The sequence below is a fragment of the Pristiophorus japonicus genome, chromosome 13 (assembly GCF_044704955.1).
Source record: "Pristiophorus japonicus isolate sPriJap1 chromosome 13, sPriJap1.hap1, whole genome shotgun sequence".
NCBI lineage: Eukaryota > Metazoa > Chordata > Chondrichthyes > Pristiophoridae > Pristiophorus > Pristiophorus japonicus.
Window position 1 is genome coordinate 74,611,016 of NC_091989.1, and position 21,634 is coordinate 74,632,649.

Sequence of the window (21,634 nt, forward strand, 5' to 3'; positions counted from 1 at the left end):
GGGTGGGGGGGGGGCGCGGTGAGGGGTCTGTTCACGTTTCTAAATTCCTCAGCTGCATGGCTGATGAACTGTTATATAATCACTATTTTAGAATTTAATTTCCACCCCGGCAGGGTTGCAGTCAGATAATGAAATTCTGCTGGCCAATATTGAAAGACACAAAGAGCTCTTGACAGAAAAAGAAAGAGAGCTAATTCGTAAAGTTCAGGCAGCTAAAGAAGAAGATTTCCAGAAACTTGCAGTGCTACAAGATGAAAAGTGAGTAGTGTTCTGGAAATGTTTAATCCTCAGTGTTACTATACTGTTTGCTTGTCTCTGTTTCTAAACACTATTTCCTCAGCTTAAGGCAAAATGGCTTTTTATTGGATTTTTCACAATGAACTTCCAAATTGTTAGATCTCTTAATTTCCAATGAAATACGAACGCCGATGGTAGTTTTAACTTTTTAATACTGGCAGAGAGCAACAAACTGCTGGCTGATTGCCAGTTTCTTTGTCTTACTGAGACACATGGTCAAAATGGCTGTACTTTATACCTGGATCAATTTACAGAAAAGAACTCGCCTTCTTTGACCTTATTGGCTCAATTGAAAGTCTTTTAACGTTTTATTGGCTCGCTACCCGAGGTCCGAAAATGTCAAATTGATTGATGAATTAATGCAACATGCCAAACTGCATGTAGCAGCCTTGACTTGGGGGTCTGTGAATTTTCACAGTCTGTCTAAATGAGCCTGTTTGAATACTCTATCACTTATGCAAAATATCAGCAATCTGTTGGACATGGAGATGCAAGGTAATGCCTAATTGCCATTGCAATCTTTCCAAGAACTGAACACCTCTCTATTGGAGACAGCACAGTGGGAGTGTGTTGGAGTCCTGTGTGCTGTACCATAGATGGTCAGTTTGTGCCTGTCATTGTCCACTTGCTCAACTCCTGATCTCGGTCTTACTGCATGGTCACGGTCAAGTGCCGGCTACACTTCCACATGAGAAAGTGGGAAGAGTTTGCTTGGGCTGTATTTGCACATCTCCTGCATGGCTGGTGAGGGCCTGGGAGACAGTTTACCACCTGTCACACTAGCTGGAGTGTAAAGGGTGTTGCTATATTTTGGCTGTGACTTTGTGAACCGAGTGTCAGATTGACTAGTCGTTCACTACAGTACTACACCATATTACAGTTCAGGTCTCTGAGTGTGGAGAATAATTGAAACAAGTCCCATCTATTCCAATGAAACACTTTAATAGTAAAATACCAACAAGCAAACCACACAAACCTCACACCTTGTGTACTATATTACCCGTTTAAACACAGGTGATCAGTATCCGCTCTGGTGTCCCGCTTCAAGTTCCTAACTTGAGGTCCCTGCTTCTCGAGGTGTTGCTCCGAGGTTCTCTCTGCTTGACTAGCCTTTTATATCATTCTTAGGCTTAGTCTACATGCCCCAACCTGCCCATGGGGTGACTCATATCTCAGGCCACAGTCTTCCAGAACATCTTGTGGTAGTCACAAGGCATCTCACGTTTTCTTTGACCTGATTATGCACCCTATGAAGGTTGGCGGCCTTAAACTTTCCGTTTGTTTGCTTATGATGTTAATGTGATTATCGCGTCCGGTTCCGTTGTGACTTGTTGTCCCGTATATGCGACATGTCTTGACCCTATAGTGACTGCAGTATTTTCCACAGTGGGGTGAGGGGGGGTTACCCCCTTCTTTGGCCCATTACTGCCTCTAAGAGGCGGTAACGGGGCAGTGAGTACTTTCCGCCCTGGGGCAGCCGGCAGGGCCAATCCATCCGCAATTACCCCGGGACGGCGGGAATGGGTTTCCGGTGTGTCCCGTGTTTCCGCCCCGCCCGGCGCTCCCGCCACGGCGTGGGAAATTGCCCGGCAGGACCGTGGCTGCCGCCAGTCAATGCCCCCGACAGCTTCGCAAGGCGTGAAGCTGCCAGTGGCTGGGTGGTGCAGCCACCCTTAAAGGGGAGGGCGCATTGCCGTGGCAGCCATTTTGTTTTAATTGTCGGCTGACTCATGAGTCACTGTAGCCAATGAATATATTAATTGACTAAAGCATAGTATGCAAAAAATTTTAATATTTAACATTGTAACTAGGATTATATTTCCTAAAAAAAATTGGGGAGGGAATTTTGGTTACATTTGTAGGTATATGCTTACCTGGCATGTATCAAAGTGTAATACTCTGTACTGAACAGGTGTCCGCTTGGCATAGTGGGTTGCACTGTTATCTGTGGAGTGTGGTAACTTCTGGATGAGACTTTAAACCTAGGCCGTGTCTACCTGTTCAGATACTTCTCCTGGTGTCCTGGCCAACCTTTCTACCTTAACCAACACCACCAAAAAGAGGATTTATCTGGTCATTTGTTTATTTGCTGTTTGCAGGACCTTGCTGTGCAGACATGGGCTGCCACATTGACTTACTTCACAGCACTGAAGTCATCCATTGGTGGTAAAGCACATTGGGGACATCCTGAGACGCTATATAAATGCAACTTATTTTTATTTGAATAGCATTTTTATATATGCTTTCCATCCTCATCACATTGGGACTACATGTCCTAACAGTTATCCCTGATGTAATTTTTCCAAAGGAGGGTGGAGAAGGGTGAACTTGGACATGCGGGCGTTCAATATTCCATTCCATTGAAGTTAGTGGAAGGGAATCTTGTAACAGTCGAGCAATGCGACACTGCTTGGATTGTGTCGTCACCCCCCCAGCCGGCCATGTCCAGTTTCACCCCCGAGGACTTGATTTAAACACTGGTGACATGTCCAGTTTTCCCTATGTTGAAGAGGTAATTAAATTGTTTCCTGATTCAAAGGTTGGAAGTAGAGAATAAAGTTGCTGAACTGGAAAGACTGAAGGCTGAGCAGGACACAATGTGGCAATCTGAAAAGGAGCATATGGGAGAGAAACTGCACACTGTACAGTCGGCAGAGGAAGCATTGAAGCGGGAGATTGTGAACCTCAGGTTAGAACTGGAGCACTAAAGCTTTGCAGCACTGCTGTATATTTAAGTTACATTTTTCAGAGAGCTTGAAATTGAAATATTTGTGCATCTTTTATTTGTGCAAAGATGCATTGGACTGGATTTTTGGCTTTGGAGATTTGGGGCGGTGATGGCAGCGGGGCGGTAAAGTTTGCGCCCGGGAACAGTTTGTGCCTTAGTTAACCGAAAACCCCCGCGGGGCGCTGGAAGATGACTGCCTGCCCGCCCAGAAGAACTCAGCGCTGCCATTACCACCCCGCTGGGGCGAAACCGGAGGTGGACATCACCGGAAAATCCAGCCCCGAATCTTTATTAGACAAATATTTTTGTAAATTTCTTGCTACACTCAAGGTGAAACTATTTGTAGGTTTTGTTTTAAGTTGTATATTTGGGGCATGTCAGGGCTGAGTAATTAATGGCTAATCATTCCTGCTTTAATCACTCGGCATCAAACACTCCCTTTGGCCTGTCCCAGCAATGTGCTTTAACTCTGTAAAGGCAACCCCTCGTGCACCTTTGAGATTCTCCGTTTCCCACACGAGCTGGCCTTTGAGTCTGAGTGTCGGGAGAGATTGTCTATGCTGACTTGTGGGTTTGGTGCAGTGTGCTATGCCCACCAGACTGCTCAGATGCCTCTCAACCAGTAGAGAGAGACTTCCATCCCAACAGTCAGCTCAATCTGAACCCAGAACCAATGGGTAAAAGGAGAGAGCATGTGGTCAAGGGAACAGGTAGATTTGAACCATTTTGTTTTGAGTTCTGAAAAGATTCACAAATAGTCCACCCTGAATGCAATATAGTTTAAGAATATAAGCATTAGAGGCAGGAGTAGGCTCTTTGAGCCTGCTCCGCCATTCAATAAGATCATGGCTGAATTTCTACATCAACTCCACTTTCCCTCCCTATCCCCATATCATAGAATCATAGAATGGTTACAGCACAGAAGGCCATTCGGCCTGTTTTGCCCGTGCCACAACTCTCAGCTAGTCCCACTCCCCCGCCCTTTCCCCCATAGCTGTGTTTTCTTTCAGACACTTATCCAACTCCTTTTTGAAAGCCTTGATTGAGTCTGCGTCCACCACCCTTTCAGGCTGTGCATTCCAAATTCTAACCACTTGCTGCGTAAAAAGTTGTTTCTTATGTTGCCTTTGGTTCTTTTGCCAATCATCTTAAATCTCTGGTTCTCGACCCTTCTGTCAATGGGAACAGTTTCTCTCTAATTACTCTGTCCAGACCCCTCATGATTTTGAACACCGCGATCAAATCTCCTCTCAATGGTCTCTGCTCTAAGGAGAACAACCATAGCTTCCCCAGTCTATCCATGTAACTGAAGTCCCTCATCCCTGGAGCCATTCTCGTAAATCTTTTCTGCACCCTCTCCATGGCCTTCACATCCTTCCTAAAGTGTGATGGCCTGAATTGGACACAATTCTCCAGTGGAGGCCGAACCAGTGTTTTATACAGGTTCATATCCCTTGATTGCCTTCGTGCCCAAAAATCTAGCGGCCTTCGTCTTGAATATACTCATTGACGGAGCTTCCACAGCCCCCTGTGTGAACCTCAGATATATTGCATTTTAGTTACATCCAATAAATTGTGTTTATTAAGAGAAGAGAAGCCGGGGTTATCTTTGCATTCCAGGATATTCTTGGAGTTGTGAGCAGATTTGGCAGAGATGAGCAAGACCCGACAATGCTTATGTGGTCCAGCCAGATCCGGCAGCGATTGGCTAAACCAGTTGTCCTCATAAACGTTCAAATCTGCATGGTACCAGGGTGAGAGAGAGAGACTAAGGGTTTTACTGGGGACAAGGACATCACAGGCGAAGGTGAGAGTGATTGAGCACATCGGTAGCTGTAGAGATGTTGCGACGAATGAAGGGCCAAAAGCTAGACTGGTGGCAATTTGAAAGTGCAGTTGTAAGTTTCCAGGGGCGGATACAGAAGGAAGTGGAGTTGCGAGGGAGAAGAGGGTTGTGGGTGGAGAGGGATACAGGCAGTGATCAGAGACGGCCTTATCTGTGATTGACACGATGGAAGTAGAGAGGCCACGTGAGATGGCAAGGTGAAGGGGTTATGGTCAGTGTCCCTTTAAGCTGCATGGACACACAGTGCTCTGCAGCTCCCATGCAGCCGGCTCAGCGGTTTTTTAATAGGAAAAACCACGCATGCTCAGTATTTTGAATGGGCCATGCAGTCCCTTAAAGGGGCAGCGTACCCCCCAAAAAATGAAAGGGTGTTTATATTGAGGGAGAGATTAAGGGGAGGATAGGAGGACAATGAACTCGGGAGAGAATGCATGATGCGTTGAAAACTCTGAGGATGCTAGGTGCAGAGGCTGAGGGAGGAAAGCAATGAAGATATCTCAGTGAGAAAGCTGGCATGGTACTCGGGTGTGCGGTAGAGAATGAAGATTTTAAAGCAGTGGCGAGAGGGGTGGAACAAGGTGAGATGCTCAAAGGAGGGGAAGGTGCTGGAGGAGTTGGGGGACAGACCAAGATGAGTTCCAATAAGTAACGGACAATTGTGATTAATGGACTTGCACAGGAAGATTTTCCAGCCGATTGTAAATTTTGGTGCTAATTTGCCATTCTTTGTGTTGCAGGTCAAAACTTCAACAGTATGTGCTTCAGATAGAAGAACTTGAAAAAGAAAAGACTGATGGTGCTGAGTTTAAACAGGTACTTACTCAATCACTCCATAAGGTCTTGGTTTGGTTACTTGCTCAAAAGGCTTACCAAACGGAAAGAATGGGCAGAGTACGGCTATTAGAAGGTTCGTGCCTGCTTCGCCATTCAATACGATCTTGGCTGATCTGGTCTTGGCCTCAACTCCACATCCCCGCCGTCTCCCCATAACCCTGGATTCCCTCATCGTGCAAGAATTTGTCTATCTCCACCTTAAATATATTCAATGACCTGCATTGTAACATGCGTTGTTTTCCATCCCTTTCTGATATCTGCTACAGAGCGGACTTTAAACCATTGAGTTGGATTTAGAGGCGGTAAATGTCGGGCGGTGGATAAATTTAACGCCAAGAAATGGTTTGCAAAATCCAGCCACAAAATTCAGTAGCTGGGCCCTGACAGTGGGGCAGATCGCTAAGGGAAGGGTGCTAGGCCAGGTGAGCAACTGAATATCTCGAGCTAAAGAGCCGGATTCGTAGCGCCCTAAGAGAGGCCTCCCTGGAAAAAAAAATCGGCACAAAAAACATTCCCCATTACTCACCCCAAATAAAGATAAATCGCAAAAAGAAAACAAAACAAAAAACCAATCACACTGACCTCACGCACTCATTCCTTCCCTCACCACTGCCGGGACAGCTCTGACCACCCGCTTTTGTTCTCTACGGGGTCAGCACAAAACGCATTGAGATGGGGACGATACCGGGGGCATTGCACACCAGCTCAACGCTCCGGGTGGTACTACTCAGCGCGCCGTAAAACTGGCACCAATTTCCTGGCGGAGTGCTGGGCGGTAAGCAGTTCCAGGCCCATTACCGCCACTCCCGGGCACTAACAGGCCCAATCCCAACAGAAATCCAGCCCTTTATATTTATAGACCCTATCCAATATTTAGTAGCATCTGATTTTAGAATCTTTCTCGCTCATTCCTGTGGTCCCCAAAAGCTTGAGAAATGATTCATACTAGCACAAATGTTTGAACAACCCGCTACTTTCAGTTACAGTAATGCAAACCTCTTACTGCATTGAAACCACTCTTTGAACTTTGCATCCATTCTTTTTTTGTTGAACCTTTTCTAGAAAAATGATTTATAACATATTGCATTGATGTTGCTGGGCCTTTCTGCTGGGAAGTCCCCATGATGTAGTACAATCCCCAACAGCTCATTGAGAAACTGAACTGTAAACATCAATTCAGAAGTGGGTAAGATGGATTTAAAAATACATTTCATTTTCTGCTGGAACTAAATTATTTGATTTTGTTTTTTCCCAAAGCAAATGAGGGAAGTGCAGATCCAGCTCCACACTGTGACCCAGTCGGAGAATGATTTACTGGAGACCAATAACAAACTACGGGAAATGCTGGAGCGTTTAAAGGAGGAAATACGAAATGCAAGAAGCCAAGCAGAGCGGGCACAGCTGGAAGCTGAAAAGTAAGCAGCGGTTTCTTGTGATGTGGAATAACTTTAGAAGCAGCATTTTAACTTTTAAGTTCCGCATTCATATTCTCCCTTTTTTGTGTAGTGAATGTGGAACTGAAGACTTCTGTCAGTAACATTCTGTAAGTTCATGGCTGAAGCCCTTGCCCCACCAGGTGTGGGCCATTGCAGTGAATAACTGTGGAGTGTGCTCTGGACTGCATGGAGACGATTGTTACAATGCGCTCTACAACCACATGACATCATTTGCCGCGTCACTCACCACATTGAGTTGGATTAGGATTACTGGCTCCATTTTAATTACTGCACATCTTTTAATTGTTTGGAATATAGTTGGAATAAGAATGGGACAGTTCAAAGAGTGACCATGTTTATTGACTTCTCCCAAAACTCGTTTCGTGTTGAGAGTTTTAAGAATGAACACTTTTGGGGAAGATGTACAGCAACTGCAGCATGTTGGGTAACTTAGAGTTGTAGGGGCACAAGCAATGTGATTCATCCTCCTCCTTCAGGGATGACAAGAAAGATTTGCATTTATATAGCGCCTTTCACATCCACCAGATGTCTCAAAGTGCTTTACAGCCAATGAAATACTTTTGGAGTGTAGTCACTGTTGTAATGTGGGAATCTGGTTCAATAAGATGTAGCAAATTGGAGTTATATGGGATTAATTCCTTGCTGTGATTAATTCCCTACTATTATGAGATCCCCAGTGTAAGGATATCATTTAATATGTTAATGGTAGGTTGCTCTGAGTTTTTAAATGAATGTCACTTATACAGCGTGTAGATTTTGATGATTTCTGGGGGTGGAGAAATAACATAGTGTAAATTTTAGAATCCTTTGCCAGCGCAGATTTGGCCAGTATTTTATAAAGAAAGGAAGCGTTCATAGAATGATTACAGCACAGGAGAAGGCCATTCGGCCCGTTGAGCCCATGCTGGCTCAGCCAGTCTCACTCTCCCGCCCTTTCCCCGTAGCCCTACAATTTTTTTTTCCTTCCTTTTGAAAGCCACGATTAAATCTGCCTACCACCATCTCAGGCAGTGCATTCCAGATCCTAACCACTCGCTGTGTAAAAAAGTTTTCCCTCAAGTCGAATTTGGTTCTTCGGCCTTGAATCTGTGTCCTCTGGTTCTTGACCCTTCCACCAATGGCAACAGTTTCTCTTTACTCTGTCTAGAGCCCTCGTTGCATTTCTATAGCGCCTTTCACAACCTCAAGGTGTCCCAATGTGCTTCACAACCAGTGAAGTACTTTTCGAAGTGTTGCCATTGTTGTAATGTTATAGTCAGCTGATGGAAGTGTTAAAAGCCAGCAGGTGGAAAGGCCAAGCTTGAATGTAGACGGTGGGAGAGGGGGTCAGTAGCACAGAAAGGCCTGATTGTTTTGCTACTTCCCCCCTTTGTTATTAAAAAAATACACAAACTGTCTTCTTTCACTTCTGCCTTTCAGCATTTGCACTTTCATTCAGCTGCAAGATCCATGGAGTGGTGCACAGGGATTGCAGGGTGTCTTGCACACTTTCACATGTACCGATTATGCTAAAAAGGATGTGTGTGCCTAACAGAATGTCCTAGATTAGTGAAGCTGTAAATGACTTTGGTTTTCGATAACCACAAAACAGCTAACCGGAAGGAACATTTAAAATTTGCCCACTGGCTAAAATGTTCTATTTTTTAGCATCACAGTAAACTCTCCTGATGATGTTGGTCCTTATTCACTCTTATTTTTAAACCAATAAACATTGCTCAGCAAAAATGTTATTTTTGCACTATGCATCAAAAGAAAATATCTGTAAAGGACTGCAATAACTTAATGTGCAATGGCTGTAAAGCATTTCAAGTCTGAAATGAATCTTGTGTTTAATTAAAATGTCTCCTGATTTGGTTGTTGTACTACTAACAAAATAGTAGCAATAAAGCAGTTTCTTAGTCCAGTTGGTATTCCTTAAAGCTTTACTTTGTAAACTTTTGCTTTGTCTAGTAACCCCTAAGACAATTGGATCCATGTGTGTTGTGTTTTGCACAGACTGGTGGAAGACAGGCACATGGAGTGGTTGGAAGAGAAACACAAGCTGCAGAATGGTAGCGCGGAGCTGGAGGAGAAGTACTCACAGGCCAAAGACCGACTGCAGCGGGCTGCTTTAGCTCAGAAGAAGGTCTGGCCCATTACTTTCATCAACCAAAAGTTGGGATTGTTGAAATACAACCTTGCATAGATATTCTGTATTTTCTGCTTCTGTTTTGACAGAGGAAAACACTGAATGAAAGTAAGCAGAAAAGATTACAGGAAAAGGTGCAGCTGCTGGAGGCGAAGAAAGAAGAGCTAGAAATTGAGAAACACACGTATAAGTAAGTAGATTTTTCACTCTCGCTTTCCATTTGACTTCAACAAAGGTATTCCATTGAAACGTAGGAACGGGAGGAGGCCATTCAGCATCTTGAGCCTGCTCCACCATTCAATCAGATCATAGCTGATCTGCACCTCATTCTATTTACATGCCATAGCTCCATATCCCTTAATACCCTTGCCTAGCAGAATTCTATCTGTCTATAATTGCCCCAGCATCCACTGCTTTTTAGGGAGAGAGTTCCAGATTTGCCCTTCGTGTGAAAACGTGCATCCAGATTTCGCCCCTCAATGGCCCAGCTCTCATTTGAAGATGTCCCCTTGCTCTTGATTTGCCCATCAGAGCAAGAGGCAGGCACCTACCTGGCTGTGGCTTATGAAGGGTACCAGTGAAGAGAGTTTTTGAGAACCTTGCATTCATGGCATGGGTGAGCATTTCAGCTCTAGAGGGAGTGAGCTGGGGGTGTAAATGGGCAATGGGATAAGAAGCAGAGAAAGGGGGTGTTGGCAATGGACTAGATTTGAGATTGAAAACTCAGCTCACTGCCAAACATTGCTGGGATTCTGCACTGTTGGAATCAGCCTGAGCAACCAGAGGTGGAGGAAGGTTAGACTCGTACAGGCTGTAATGCGGAACAGGAATGTCGGGTAGTTTGAACAACAACTGTGGAGTCAATGGTACTACAGGAGAGCGTAAAGTTGGGTGTTGTCATCGTACATGTGGAAGCTGAACTCATGCTTGTGGGTGATCATCTGGAGTAGTGCACACAGAATGAATCGGGCGACGCTACGGATACAGCCCTGGGACACAGTGCGGAGGTGCTATTGTGGCTATGGGAGGAAGAGAACGAAAGATTTGGCACCTTTCACAACCAAGGGTTCTTCAGAGCCAAGGGAGTGTTTCTGAAATGTTGTCATTGTTACAATGTAGGGAAGAGATACTGAGCTGGTGCACTGATTACGTAGGGACAGGTAGGAGTGCGACTGGGAGACAGTAGTACCACTAAGGAAGACCATGGAAGGGAATCAAGTGGTCAAGGCAAGAGAGAGGTCATCATAGGCATAGGTCGAAACGAGGATGACTTGCTTCCACGCCAAAAAAGGATGAGTTCACAGGTGTTTCAATGAAGGACCCAATATTCCAAGTCCTGAACTACATCCTGAAGGGTGGATGCTGTGCGTGGATTTTTTTAACGAGTGCTGGCTGTTGCACACCAGCCACGACACGGGCTTGACAGAGCTAGGTCTTGGTCCGGTGGCAAGGGTTAACCAAGACGACTGGAGACCTGCTCTGCTGCACGGACTGAGCGCACGCACATATCGCAGTGTGGGCTGGTCCGTGCTGCCCCTGGGCCCGAACTCACGCCTCCCTTGGGCTCCGATCACATCCCTCCACAGTTTCTCGCTGTATCTGCCCACGCTCCAATCACTGACCTGGACCTTGATGATGTCACTCTTCGCTGCCGTCGCCCTCCTGAACCAGCTCGCACTGCTCCCTGAAGTGGCCTCCACGCTGCTCCCAGGCTGCTCACCGCACCTCGCTCCTTTTATGTCCCCGACCTGCATGACAAGGAAGGCGGCAAACAACAGCCGTGGTCACACAGGATGGCATTAGTGACTTTGACCATCTACATTAGAGGCTGATCAGAAACTGGGTGTGTTGGGACTGCAATGGGGAGTGGCAATAGAGGGGAGGGTGTGAGAGGATGAACAGGATACATTCAAGGACGTTGGAAAAAGAGAAAATGTTACAAATAGCGTTGGTAACGATTGAGGGGGTTCAAGGGTGGACATTTTCAGAAGGGTTAAGGTTAGTTTTGTTTGGGTTGGAAACAATGTCAAAAGTAACGGCGAGGTTGACGATGTCAGCAAGTGTAAAAGAAAGGTTGCAATAATTGGGGGTAATTCGGACCTGGGCTTACGGGTTTCGGGGAAAAAATGATGGATTTTGTGGCGGAAATTATTGATTGCTGGATGGAGAGTTGACGATTAAGGCCTAGAAATTCGGGTCGTTGGGGCTAACAGGGTCTTGACTTTTTGCCCGGGCGTGGCGCTGCTAACAACTCAAGTAAATTCGGCGGGAGTTTAGCAGCGGCGGTAACCCGTAGCATCTTGCTCCGCTGTGTGGCAATGACAACGTCATCACCGTGTGCAGTGCCTGTTATTGCCCCGACCCTAATTTGGGGAGCGCCCCCTGAAGCTGAGCCAGGTGATGAAAGTGACTCAATGCGGGGGACGAGTACCGGGCTGCGGGGGAGGCGTACCGGGCTGCGGGGGAGGCGTACCGGGCTGCGGGGAACACGTACCGGGCTGCGGGGGAGGCGTACCGGGCTGCGGGGAACACGTACCGGGCTGCGGGGGAGGCGTACCGGGCTGCGGGGAACACGTACCGGGCTGCAGGGGAGGCGTACCGGGCTGCGGGGGAGGCGTACCGGGCTGCGGGGGAGGCGTACCGGGCTGCGGGGGAGGCGTACCGGGCTGCGGGGGAGGAGTACCGGGCTGCGGGGGAGGCGTATCGGGCTGCAGGGGAGGTGTCAGCCATTGAATAAAACAATCTGCCGACTTACTTCTGCACCCCATTGGCGCTTCGATTGCTGGGTCCATGTCGAGATCAGTCAGCCCAGCACTCTGCTTGAGTCCCAGGCTGTTGGCATGGCACCATCGCTCCCCGGTGGTCCTTGGAGGCCCGGTTCACCCCTGCCGAGTTTGCAGCTTGGGTCCTTCCCTTCATTAAGGGAAGAGCCCCTCCTGCGCGGCACGCTATGCGGCTCAGTGTCTAGCGCAGCGCCCTGCTCCCAACCCGCCCGCCCCAGAAAGGAAGTGGAGCGTGTTATTTTGTGCTCAACTTCCTTTCGAGGGCGGTAACCCGAATTTAGCGCCTGGGACGGGACTTTTGCGCCTGGCGCAAAATGTCCCGCCTCCCGGATGTTATCGCACCTCAAACAAGAATTTCACCCCCAGAGTTGAGGAATGCAGCTGGGTTAGAGGCCCGATAGACAGAGGAAAGGCACAAGCACTCTCGGAATGGCCTTGCTATTGGAAACAAAGAAGCCCATGAGCTCCTCCTATCTACAATCAGAGAGGGTAAAGGAGAAGGTGAGGTAGAAAGATGGGGAGGAAGGTTTGTGGTGAAAAGGAGTATGCCCTCTAGGGATGGTCCTGCAGTAATAGATGTGGCCATAGACGGGGAGATTGTTCTGTTTGAAGTGGTCCAGCCAGATCTGGTTGTGTATAAGCAGGTTGGATACATGGCAAGTACGCTGTAGTCTGTGACCCACTTGTGGAGACAGCTACTGGTCCAGGGAAATCGTGAGGGAGAGCGGGTGGAATCTGGCGAGACTGGCTCTGAATGTAGAGACAAGGTAATTATTGAGACGAACAGAGGTGTCGTGCAGCTGATGGGCCAGAAGGGAACGTTAGAAAGTGGAGAAAGCGCAAGTGATAGAGTTAGTGTTTTTTTTCTTACGACAGAATGAGACGATGGAAGAGTTAACAGTAGGCAGGAAGATATGTATGGTGAAAGAAATTACAAAATGATTGGAGATGGTCCTGGTAACCTCTGATAATGCACTACCTCTTACCTTGCCTAAGGCAGGATGTACTTGCCTTCGAAGGAGGTGCAATGAAGGTTCACCAGATTGATTGCTGAGATGAGAGGGCTGTCCTACAAGTAGAGATTGCGTAGAATGGGCCTTTATTCTAGTTTAGAAGAACGAGAGGTGGTCTCATTGAAACGTATAAAATCCTTAGAGGGCTTGACAGGGTAACTGCTGAGAGGCCTTTCCCTTGGCTGGAGAGTCGAGAACTCGAGGTCATAGTTTCAGGATTAGGGGGTCAGCCTTTTAGGACTGATGAGAAATGTCTTCACTCGGAGGGTTGTGAATTTTACAAATTCTCTATCCCAGAGGGTTGTCTATGCTGAGTCATTCAAGACTGAGATCGATACAATTTTGGGCAGTAAGGGAATCGAGGGATATGGGGATAGGGCTGGAAAGTGCGATTTACAAGATCAGCCATGATCTTATTGAATGACGGAGCAGGCTCGAGGGGCCAAATGGCCGACTCCTGCTCCTATTTCTTATGTTAAAGATAAAGCAGGAGCTTGGAGGGTAGTAACTGTTAATACCATATTAAATTAGTAACTGTAATAATATATATTGGGGCAGAAATTCCGAGGAGGGCAAATCAATTAAAAAATAGAAATATAATGCGCACTTACCTGAAGCTGCTGCGCCCGCTGGAACTCCCGATCTACAGGCCTCCTCTCCCGGCGACGCACAGCGCGTGCACGTCGGGTCATCCGCAGGGGTCACATGTGCCTGGACACCCAATCACAGCTAAGTATTTTCTCATTCACTGTAATAGGACTTTCGTAAGTTACAAAACTCCTATTACTATGAATGAGAAAACCCCTAAAATGCACAAACATTTTAAAAACAGCTCACACAAACTAATAGAAAGTAAAAATGTTACACGTTTAAAATAACATTATCTGAGTGGGCAGGGTTTTAACATAAATGTGTTTTTTAAATTTTTATTTTAATCATGTTTTTTCTATGTTTTTAAACTCTTACGCCTGCAACAGTAGGCTATGCGCCTGCTTTTTCAGGCGCAAGAGTTTTGAGGACATATGCTGTGCACGATATGGGTAAATAACCCAAACTTCCACGTACGATTGTCCTCGCTCCCGATCTGTGGATGATCTGTCGAGCTCCAGCTCCAGACAGATTGGAAAAGCCGGTTTTCAGCACATGAGCATTGTGTGCTGAAAACCAGTTTTTCTGATGTCTTCCCGGGTCCGTAGAAACTTCGTACGGGCCCGGGACATCGGAAATTCTGCCCCTATATTAATAACTTGAACTAAATCCATCTTAGTCTTAAGTTTCTGTAAAGTTAGTTAATAGTTGAATAAATAAAGGCATGGCAGGGCGACTTGGTCCCGCAGAATGCACATCCTGTGCCATGTGGGATCTCCAGGGTGCTTCCCGTGTCCTGGACAACTCCATGTGCAGGAAGTGTCGTCAGCTGGAGGAGCTCAAGCTCCGGGTTTCGGAGTTCGAGCAGCAGCTGGTGTCACTGCGGTGTATCCGTGAGGCTGAGAGCTACGTGGATAGCACGTTTCAGGAGATGCTCACCCCACAGCTAAAGAGTGCGCAGGCAGAGAAGGAATGGGTGACCGCCAGACAAAAGTGAAGGACCAGGCAGGTAGTGCAGGAGTCTCCTGATTTTCTTACACAGTTCAGAGTGAGCCAACTCCCCCGGAACTCTTCCTCCACTTCCTAATGACCATGAGATAATCGGAATAGTATTGGAATAAACTACAAAAATGTAATTTCTTTTATGGAGATGAGTTAATACTGACTTAAAGGGTTAAAGTAATACAACATCTATCAACATTTAAATATACCTTCAGAGCTCTGGTTGTCCGTATGACCATCGCAAGTCACAGTAATAAAGGGCCCAAAATGCCACACGGACTTTTTTTACCGCAGTTATAGAGGTACGTCCGATTTTTTAATGGCCAACTGTGCCAAAAAAAAGTTCCAAGTTTCACTGGAGTAAACTTTGAATTTGGAATGGAGCTTTGTGGATGGAGCTTAAGATCTGCGGCAAAAACTGAGATTGCCAGGGTAACAACGGACGCACTGAAGGGCTGAGGCTGCAAAGTGAAATATACAAGACGCAGCAAGACGAGAGCCCTGGTGCTGCTCCTATCCTGGGCTGAATACCCCCCGGGCCCCCGGTGTCGTTCCTATCCTGGGCCGAAATTCCCCCCACTGCTCCTATCCCGGGCCGCATACCCCCGCCCCTGGTGCTGCTCCTACCCCGCCCCCGGTGCTGCTCCTATTCCGGGCCGAATACCCCCACCCCCGGTGCTGCTCCTATCCCGGGCCGAATACCCCCGCCCCCGGTGCTGCTCCTACCCCGCCCCCGGTGCTGCTCCTATCCCGGACCGAATACCCCCGCCCCCGGTGCTGCTCCTATCCCGGGCCGAATACCCCCGCCCCCGGTGCTGCTCCTATCCCGGGCCGAATACCCCCGCCCCCGGTGCTGCTCCTATCCCGGACCGAATACCCCCGCCCCCGGTGCTGCTCCTACCCCGCCCCCGGTGCTGCTCCTATCCCGGACCGAATACCCCCGCCCCCTGGTGCTGCTCCTACCCCGCCCCCAGTGCTGCTCCTATCCCGGGCCGAATACCCCCATCCCCAGTGCCATGTCTTCAGCTCCGCTAAAACAATGGCGTCTTCTCTGTGCTGATTTTCTTAAGTGTAGGGAAGGTTTTTCAGAACGGTGCACTGTGCCGTTTTTGAAAAAATCCTAGTTGGCCAAAGTCGCTTAACTGGCCAGAAATGGCGCAATCCCCCAGTGACTTCAAAAAATCAGGAACTAAAAAAATCAGACGTAAGTACTTTAGGATGGTCTAGAAACGTTAGTGAAACTTGCAGATTTTAGTCTGCTCTTTAAAAAAAAAAACAGCATAGGTCAAAAAAAGGGTGCAGAGTGGTGGGGAAAAGTCAGTCCAAACAGTGTAGGGTCAACCTATACAACTAGTGTGGTACAGGCAAGGAAGCTGTAATTTGTTGAACACAACTGTTCAACCTTTGAATTATCAATTCTTTTTCCAGGCAAAATGTTCCCTATGAAAATCATGCCAGAATTGAGAAACGGTTAAAAGATTTACAGCGTAGACACAATGAATTCCGAAGACTCATTTTGGGAGAAAACTTTTCATCATCTGGTCTCTGTAATTCAACCAATTTTCTATCATCTACCTTGGTGCAAGGCACAGAAATACAATTCCTAAACATTCAGGTACCTCATTTTAGTGAAATGAGTCAGTTTTCAATCTGCTAAAAATTATCAATTGTAATTTTGTGTTCAATTCATATTGAAATATACAAAAGATTATATATAAACAATATCCAATCATTTATATATTTTCTTCATTAATTATACTTTTTATTTGTTGTATAGGCTGGGAAAATGATAGCATTGCTGGTCTCTAGAGATTTCTGTTCATTCTCCATTCTATGTCCTAACTCGCACCAAGTCCCGCTCACCCATCACCGCCGTGCTCGCTGACCTACATTGGCTCCCGGTTAAGCAATGCCTCGATTTCAAAATTCTCATCCTTATTTTCAAATCCCTCCATGGCCTCGCCCCTCCCTATCTCTGTAATCCCCTCCAGCCCCACAACCCCCCGAGATAGAAACAGAGAAAATAGGTGCAGGAGTAGGCCATTCGGCCCTTCAAGCCTGCACCACCATTCAATAAGATCATGGCTGATTATGCATCTTCAGTACCCCACTCCTGCCTTCTCTCCATACCCCCTAATCCCTTAAGGGCCACATCTAACTCCCTTTTGAATATATCCAAAGAATTGGACTCAACAACTTTCTGTGGTGGAGAATTCCACAGGTTCACAATTCTCTGGGTGAAAAAGTTTCTCCTCATCTCGGTCCTAGATGGCTTACCACTTATCCTTAGACTGTGACCCCTGGTTCTGGACTTCCCCAACATCGGGAACATTCTTCCTGCATCTAACCTGTCCAATCTCGTCAGAATTTTATATGTTTCTATGAGATCCCCTCTCATCCTTCTAAACTCCAGTGAATACAGGCCCAGTCGATCCAGTCTCTCCTCATGTGTCAGTCCTGCCATCCCGGGAATCAGTCTGGTGAACCTTCGCTGCACTCCCTCAATAGCAAGAATGTCCTTCCCCAGATTAGGAGACCAAAACTGAACACAATATTCAAGGTGTGGTCTCAAGGCCCTGCACAACTGCAGTAAGATCTCCCTGTTCCAATACTCAAATTCCCTCACTATGAAGGCCAACATGCCATTTGCTTTCTTTACTGCCTGCTGTACCTGCATGCCTACTTTCAATGACTCATGTACCATGACATCCAGGTCTCGTTGCACCTCCCCTTTTACTAATCTGTCACCATTCAGATAATCTGCCTTCCTGTTTCTGCCACCAAAGTGGATAACCTTACATTTATCTACATTATACTGTATCTGCCATGCATTTGTCCACTCACCTAACCTGTCCAAGTCACCCTGCAGCCTCTTAGCATCCTCCTCACAGCTCACACTGCCACTCAGCTTAGAGTCATCTGCAAACCTGGAGATATTACATTCAATTCCTTCGTTTAAATCATTAATATATATTGTAAATAGCTGGGGTCCCAGCACTGAACCTTGTGGTACCCCACTAGTCACTGCCTGCCATTCTGAAAAGGACCCGTTTATTCCCACTCTTTGCTTCCTGCCTGTCAACCAGTTCTCTATCCACATAAATACATTAGCCCCCAATCCCATGTGCCTTAATTTTGCACACTAATCTCTTGTGTGGGACCTTGTCAAAAGCCTTTTGAAAGTCCAAATACACCACATCCACTGGTTCTCCCTCTACGAGTTACATCCTCAAAAAAATTCTGGAAGATTTGTCCAGCATGATTTCCCTTTCATGCTGACTTGGACCGATCCTGTCACTGCTTTCCAAATGCACTGCTATTACATCTTTAATAATTGATTCCAGCATTTTCCCCATGACCGATGTCAGACTAATCGGTCTATAATTCCCTGTTTTCTCTCTCCCTCCTTTTTTAAAAAGTGGGGTTACATTAGCTACCCTCCAATCCATAAGAACTGATCCAGAGTCCATGGAATGTTGGAAAATGACCACCAATGCATCTACTGCGCTCCTCTAAATCTGCCCACTTGACCATCCCTAATTATAATCGCTCAACCATTGGTGGCCATGCCACCTGTTACCTAGGCCCTAAGCTCTGGAACTCCCTGCCTAATCCTCTCTGTCCTTCTTCAAGACACTCCTTAAAAACCGACCTCTTTGACCAAGCTTTTGGTCACCTGCGCTAATTTCTACTTATGTGGTTCAATGCCAAATTTTTATGTCACAATACTCCTGTGAAGTGCCTTGGGACGTTTCACTACGTTAAAGGTGCTATATAAATACAAGTTGTTGTACGCTTCAAGATGGTTTTTGCTGTAAATCCTTTGTTTCAGTTATCAATCACATTGTCAGCTCTGCTGTGTTTCAGCACCACTAATTTTATAGTTTAAATCATTTTGGGAAACTCTTCTATCAAAAAGAAACATTTTCAGGGCTATGGGGAGAGTGCAGGGGGTGGGGGTAATTGGACAGCTCCTCCCTCGAGCTGGCACAGGGAATGTCTTCACCTTGCCCCTTTCCACACTGCTTTCATAAGAACATAAGAAATAGGAGCAGGAGTTGGTCATTTGGCCCCTCGAGCCTGCTCCGCCATTCAATAAGATCATGGCTGATCTGACCTTGGACTCAGCTCCACTTCCCTGCCTGCTCCCCATAACCCTTGACTCCCTATCATTCAAAAATCTGTCTATCTCCACCTTAAATATATTCAAAGACCCAGCCTCCACAGCTCTCTGGGGCAGAGAATTCCACAGATCTACGACTCTCTGAGAGCAGAAATTCCTCCTCATTTCTGTTTAAAATGGACGGCCCCTTATTCTGAAACTATGTCCCCTAGTTCTAGATTCCCCCACGAGGGGAAACATCCTCTCTGCATCTACCCTGTTAAACCCCCTCAGAATCTTATGTTTCAATAAGATCACCTCATTCTTCTAAACTCCAATGATTACAGGCCCAACCTGCTCAACCTTCCTTCATATAACAACCCCTTCATCTCAGGAATCAACCTCGTGAATCTTCTCTGAACTGCCTCCAATGCAAGTATATCTTCCTTAAATAAGTAGACCAAAACTGTATGTTGTCTTACCAACGCCCTGTACAGTTGGAGCAGGACTTCCTTACTTTTATACTCACTTGGTCAATCTATATCTCTTTGTAGATTCTTTGCATCATCCTCACAACTTGCTTTCCCATCTATCTTTGTATCATCAGCAAACTTGGCTACATTACACTCAGTCCTCTATCCAAGTCATTAATATAGTTGAGGCCCCAGCACCGATCCCTGTGGCACCCCACTAGTTACAGTTTTCCAGCCTGAAAATGACCCATTTATCCCAACTCTGTTTTCTGTTAGTTAGCCAATCCTCTATCCATGCTAATATATTACCCCCAACCCCGTGAGCTCTTATCTTGTGCAGTAACCTTTTATGTAGCACCTTATCGAATGCCTTCTGGAAATCCAAATATACAACAAATACTGGTTCTCCTTTATCCATCCTGCTCGTTATATCCTCAAAGAACTCCAGCAAATGTGTCAAACATGATTTCACTTTCCTAAAACCATGCTGACTCTGCCTGACTGTATTATGATTTTGTAAATGTCCTGCTACTACTTCCTTAATAATGGACTCCAGTATTTTCCCAATGACAGATGTTAGGCTAACTGGTCTATAGTTTCCTGCTTTCTGTCTCCCTCCTTTCTTAAATAACGGTATTACAATCCGCTGGGACCTCTCCAGAATTCAGGGTATTTTGGTAGATTGCAACCAATTCATCCACTATCTCTGCAGCCACTTCTTTTAAGACCCTAGGATGCAGGCCATCAGGTCCAGAGGACTTGTCCACCTTTAGTCCCATTAGTTTGCCGGGTACTTTATCTGTAGTGATAGTGATTGTTTTAAGTCTCTCTCTTCCCCGCCCCCCGCAATAGCTCGTTGATTATCAATTATTGGGATGTTTTTAGTGTCCTACTGTGAAGACCGATACAAAATATATGTTCAAAGTCTCTGCCATTTCACCGTTTCCCATTATTAATTCTCCAGTTTCATCCCCTAAGGGACCAACTTTTATTTTAGCTACTTGTTTCCTTTTTATATACCTGTAGAAGCTCTTATCTGTCTGTTTTTATATTTCATGCTAGTTTACTCTCATATGCTATCTTCTCTGTCTTTATCGTTTTTTAGTTATCCTTTGTTGGTTTCTAAAACTGTCCCAATCCTCTGGCCTTCCACTGTTCTTGGCAACATTGTATGCCTTTGTTTTCAATCTGATACCATCCTTTCTTCCTTAGTTAGCCAGGGATGGTTCATCAGAGGAGACTGAGGGGACACCTTATTGAGGTATTTAAAATTATGAGGGGCCGGGATAGAGTGGCTAGGACGGACCTATTTCCCTTAGCAGAGGGGTCAACAACCAGGGGGCATAGATTTAAAGTAATTGGGGAGGGGATTTGAGGGGACATTTCTTCACCCAGAGGGTGGTGGGGGTGTGGAACTCACTGCCTGAAAGGGTGGTAGAGGCAGAAACCCTCACCACATTTAAAAAGTACTTGGATGTGCACCTGAAGATAATAATCTACAGGGCTACGGACCTAGAGCTGGAAAGTGGGATTAGACTGGATAGCTCTTTGGTCGGCCGGCGCGGACACGATGGGCCAAAATGGCCTCAATCTGTACTGTAAATTTCTCTGATTCTATGATCCTTCTCTTAGCATCTCTACTTCTCACTGGAATAAATCTTTGCTGAGAGTTATGAAATATCTCCTTAAATGTTTAAATGTTCAAAAGACTCCTTTAAAGACAAACACTCGTCTTCAACTCGGATTTCCGCTTCCTTTCCTAACTTTAGGTTTTCCCTCGTATGTAGGATCCTTTCACCCTGTCAACTGCTTGAGACACCTTTCTGTCTGAGAATGTTTATTGTTGTTGTAGTTGCTCGTGTCCTGTGAGGACAAACTCTTGCATTCTTCAGTGTTGGTAGTTGAAGTATATTGCCTTCTGTTTGGATGCAAATTCCCATGTGCTCACCATGGGGCTAACTTTGCGTTGCAACTATCTTGCCACATTTTATCAATGAGCACTCACAACCGCTTCATCACGACACAGAAGCTACAGATAGCTGCTTCCTAAGTTAACCTGTTTAAATGGCTTATTTGTCCAGTGGAATGGCAGTGTAACTTGGGACTTGGGTCCCAATATCGTCATTGAGGACATCAAGTTTCTGATGCCCCATCCAGCATTTAAAGCACCACGCGGGTACATTATTCAGCCCCCGTGCAAAGCCGCGGTTTAAAGGTTGCACCTCCTGGGAACATTCAAAGCTGGAATGGAATGTTAATGTTGGTAGCAAACAGCATTAAAACCCAGCCAGCTGGGCAGTGGAGCTCTGCACATTGGTCCACACACACAGGCGCAGAGATCCGTTGTGGCTGATTTCGGCACAACCTGCAGTTGGCAGTATAA

General features: G+C 46.2%; 1 protein-coding gene across 1 annotated transcript in view; it reads left to right on the forward strand.

The window, feature by feature from the left end:
- LOC139278119 (centrosomal protein of 83 kDa-like) overlaps positions 1-21,634 on the forward strand; it is a 42,091-nt gene that overhangs the window by 17,162 nt on the left and 3,295 nt on the right. The window contains exons 7-13 of the mRNA XM_070896775.1: positions 114-258; positions 2,837-2,986; positions 5,609-5,684; positions 6,963-7,120; positions 9,158-9,287; positions 9,380-9,480; positions 16,105-16,291. Coding sequence (XP_070752876.1) covers positions 114-258; positions 2,837-2,986; positions 5,609-5,684; positions 6,963-7,120; positions 9,158-9,287; positions 9,380-9,480; positions 16,105-16,291 — 947 coding nt within the window. The remainder of the gene's footprint in view (positions 1-113; positions 259-2,836; positions 2,987-5,608; positions 5,685-6,962; positions 7,121-9,157; positions 9,288-9,379; positions 9,481-16,104; positions 16,292-21,634) is intronic.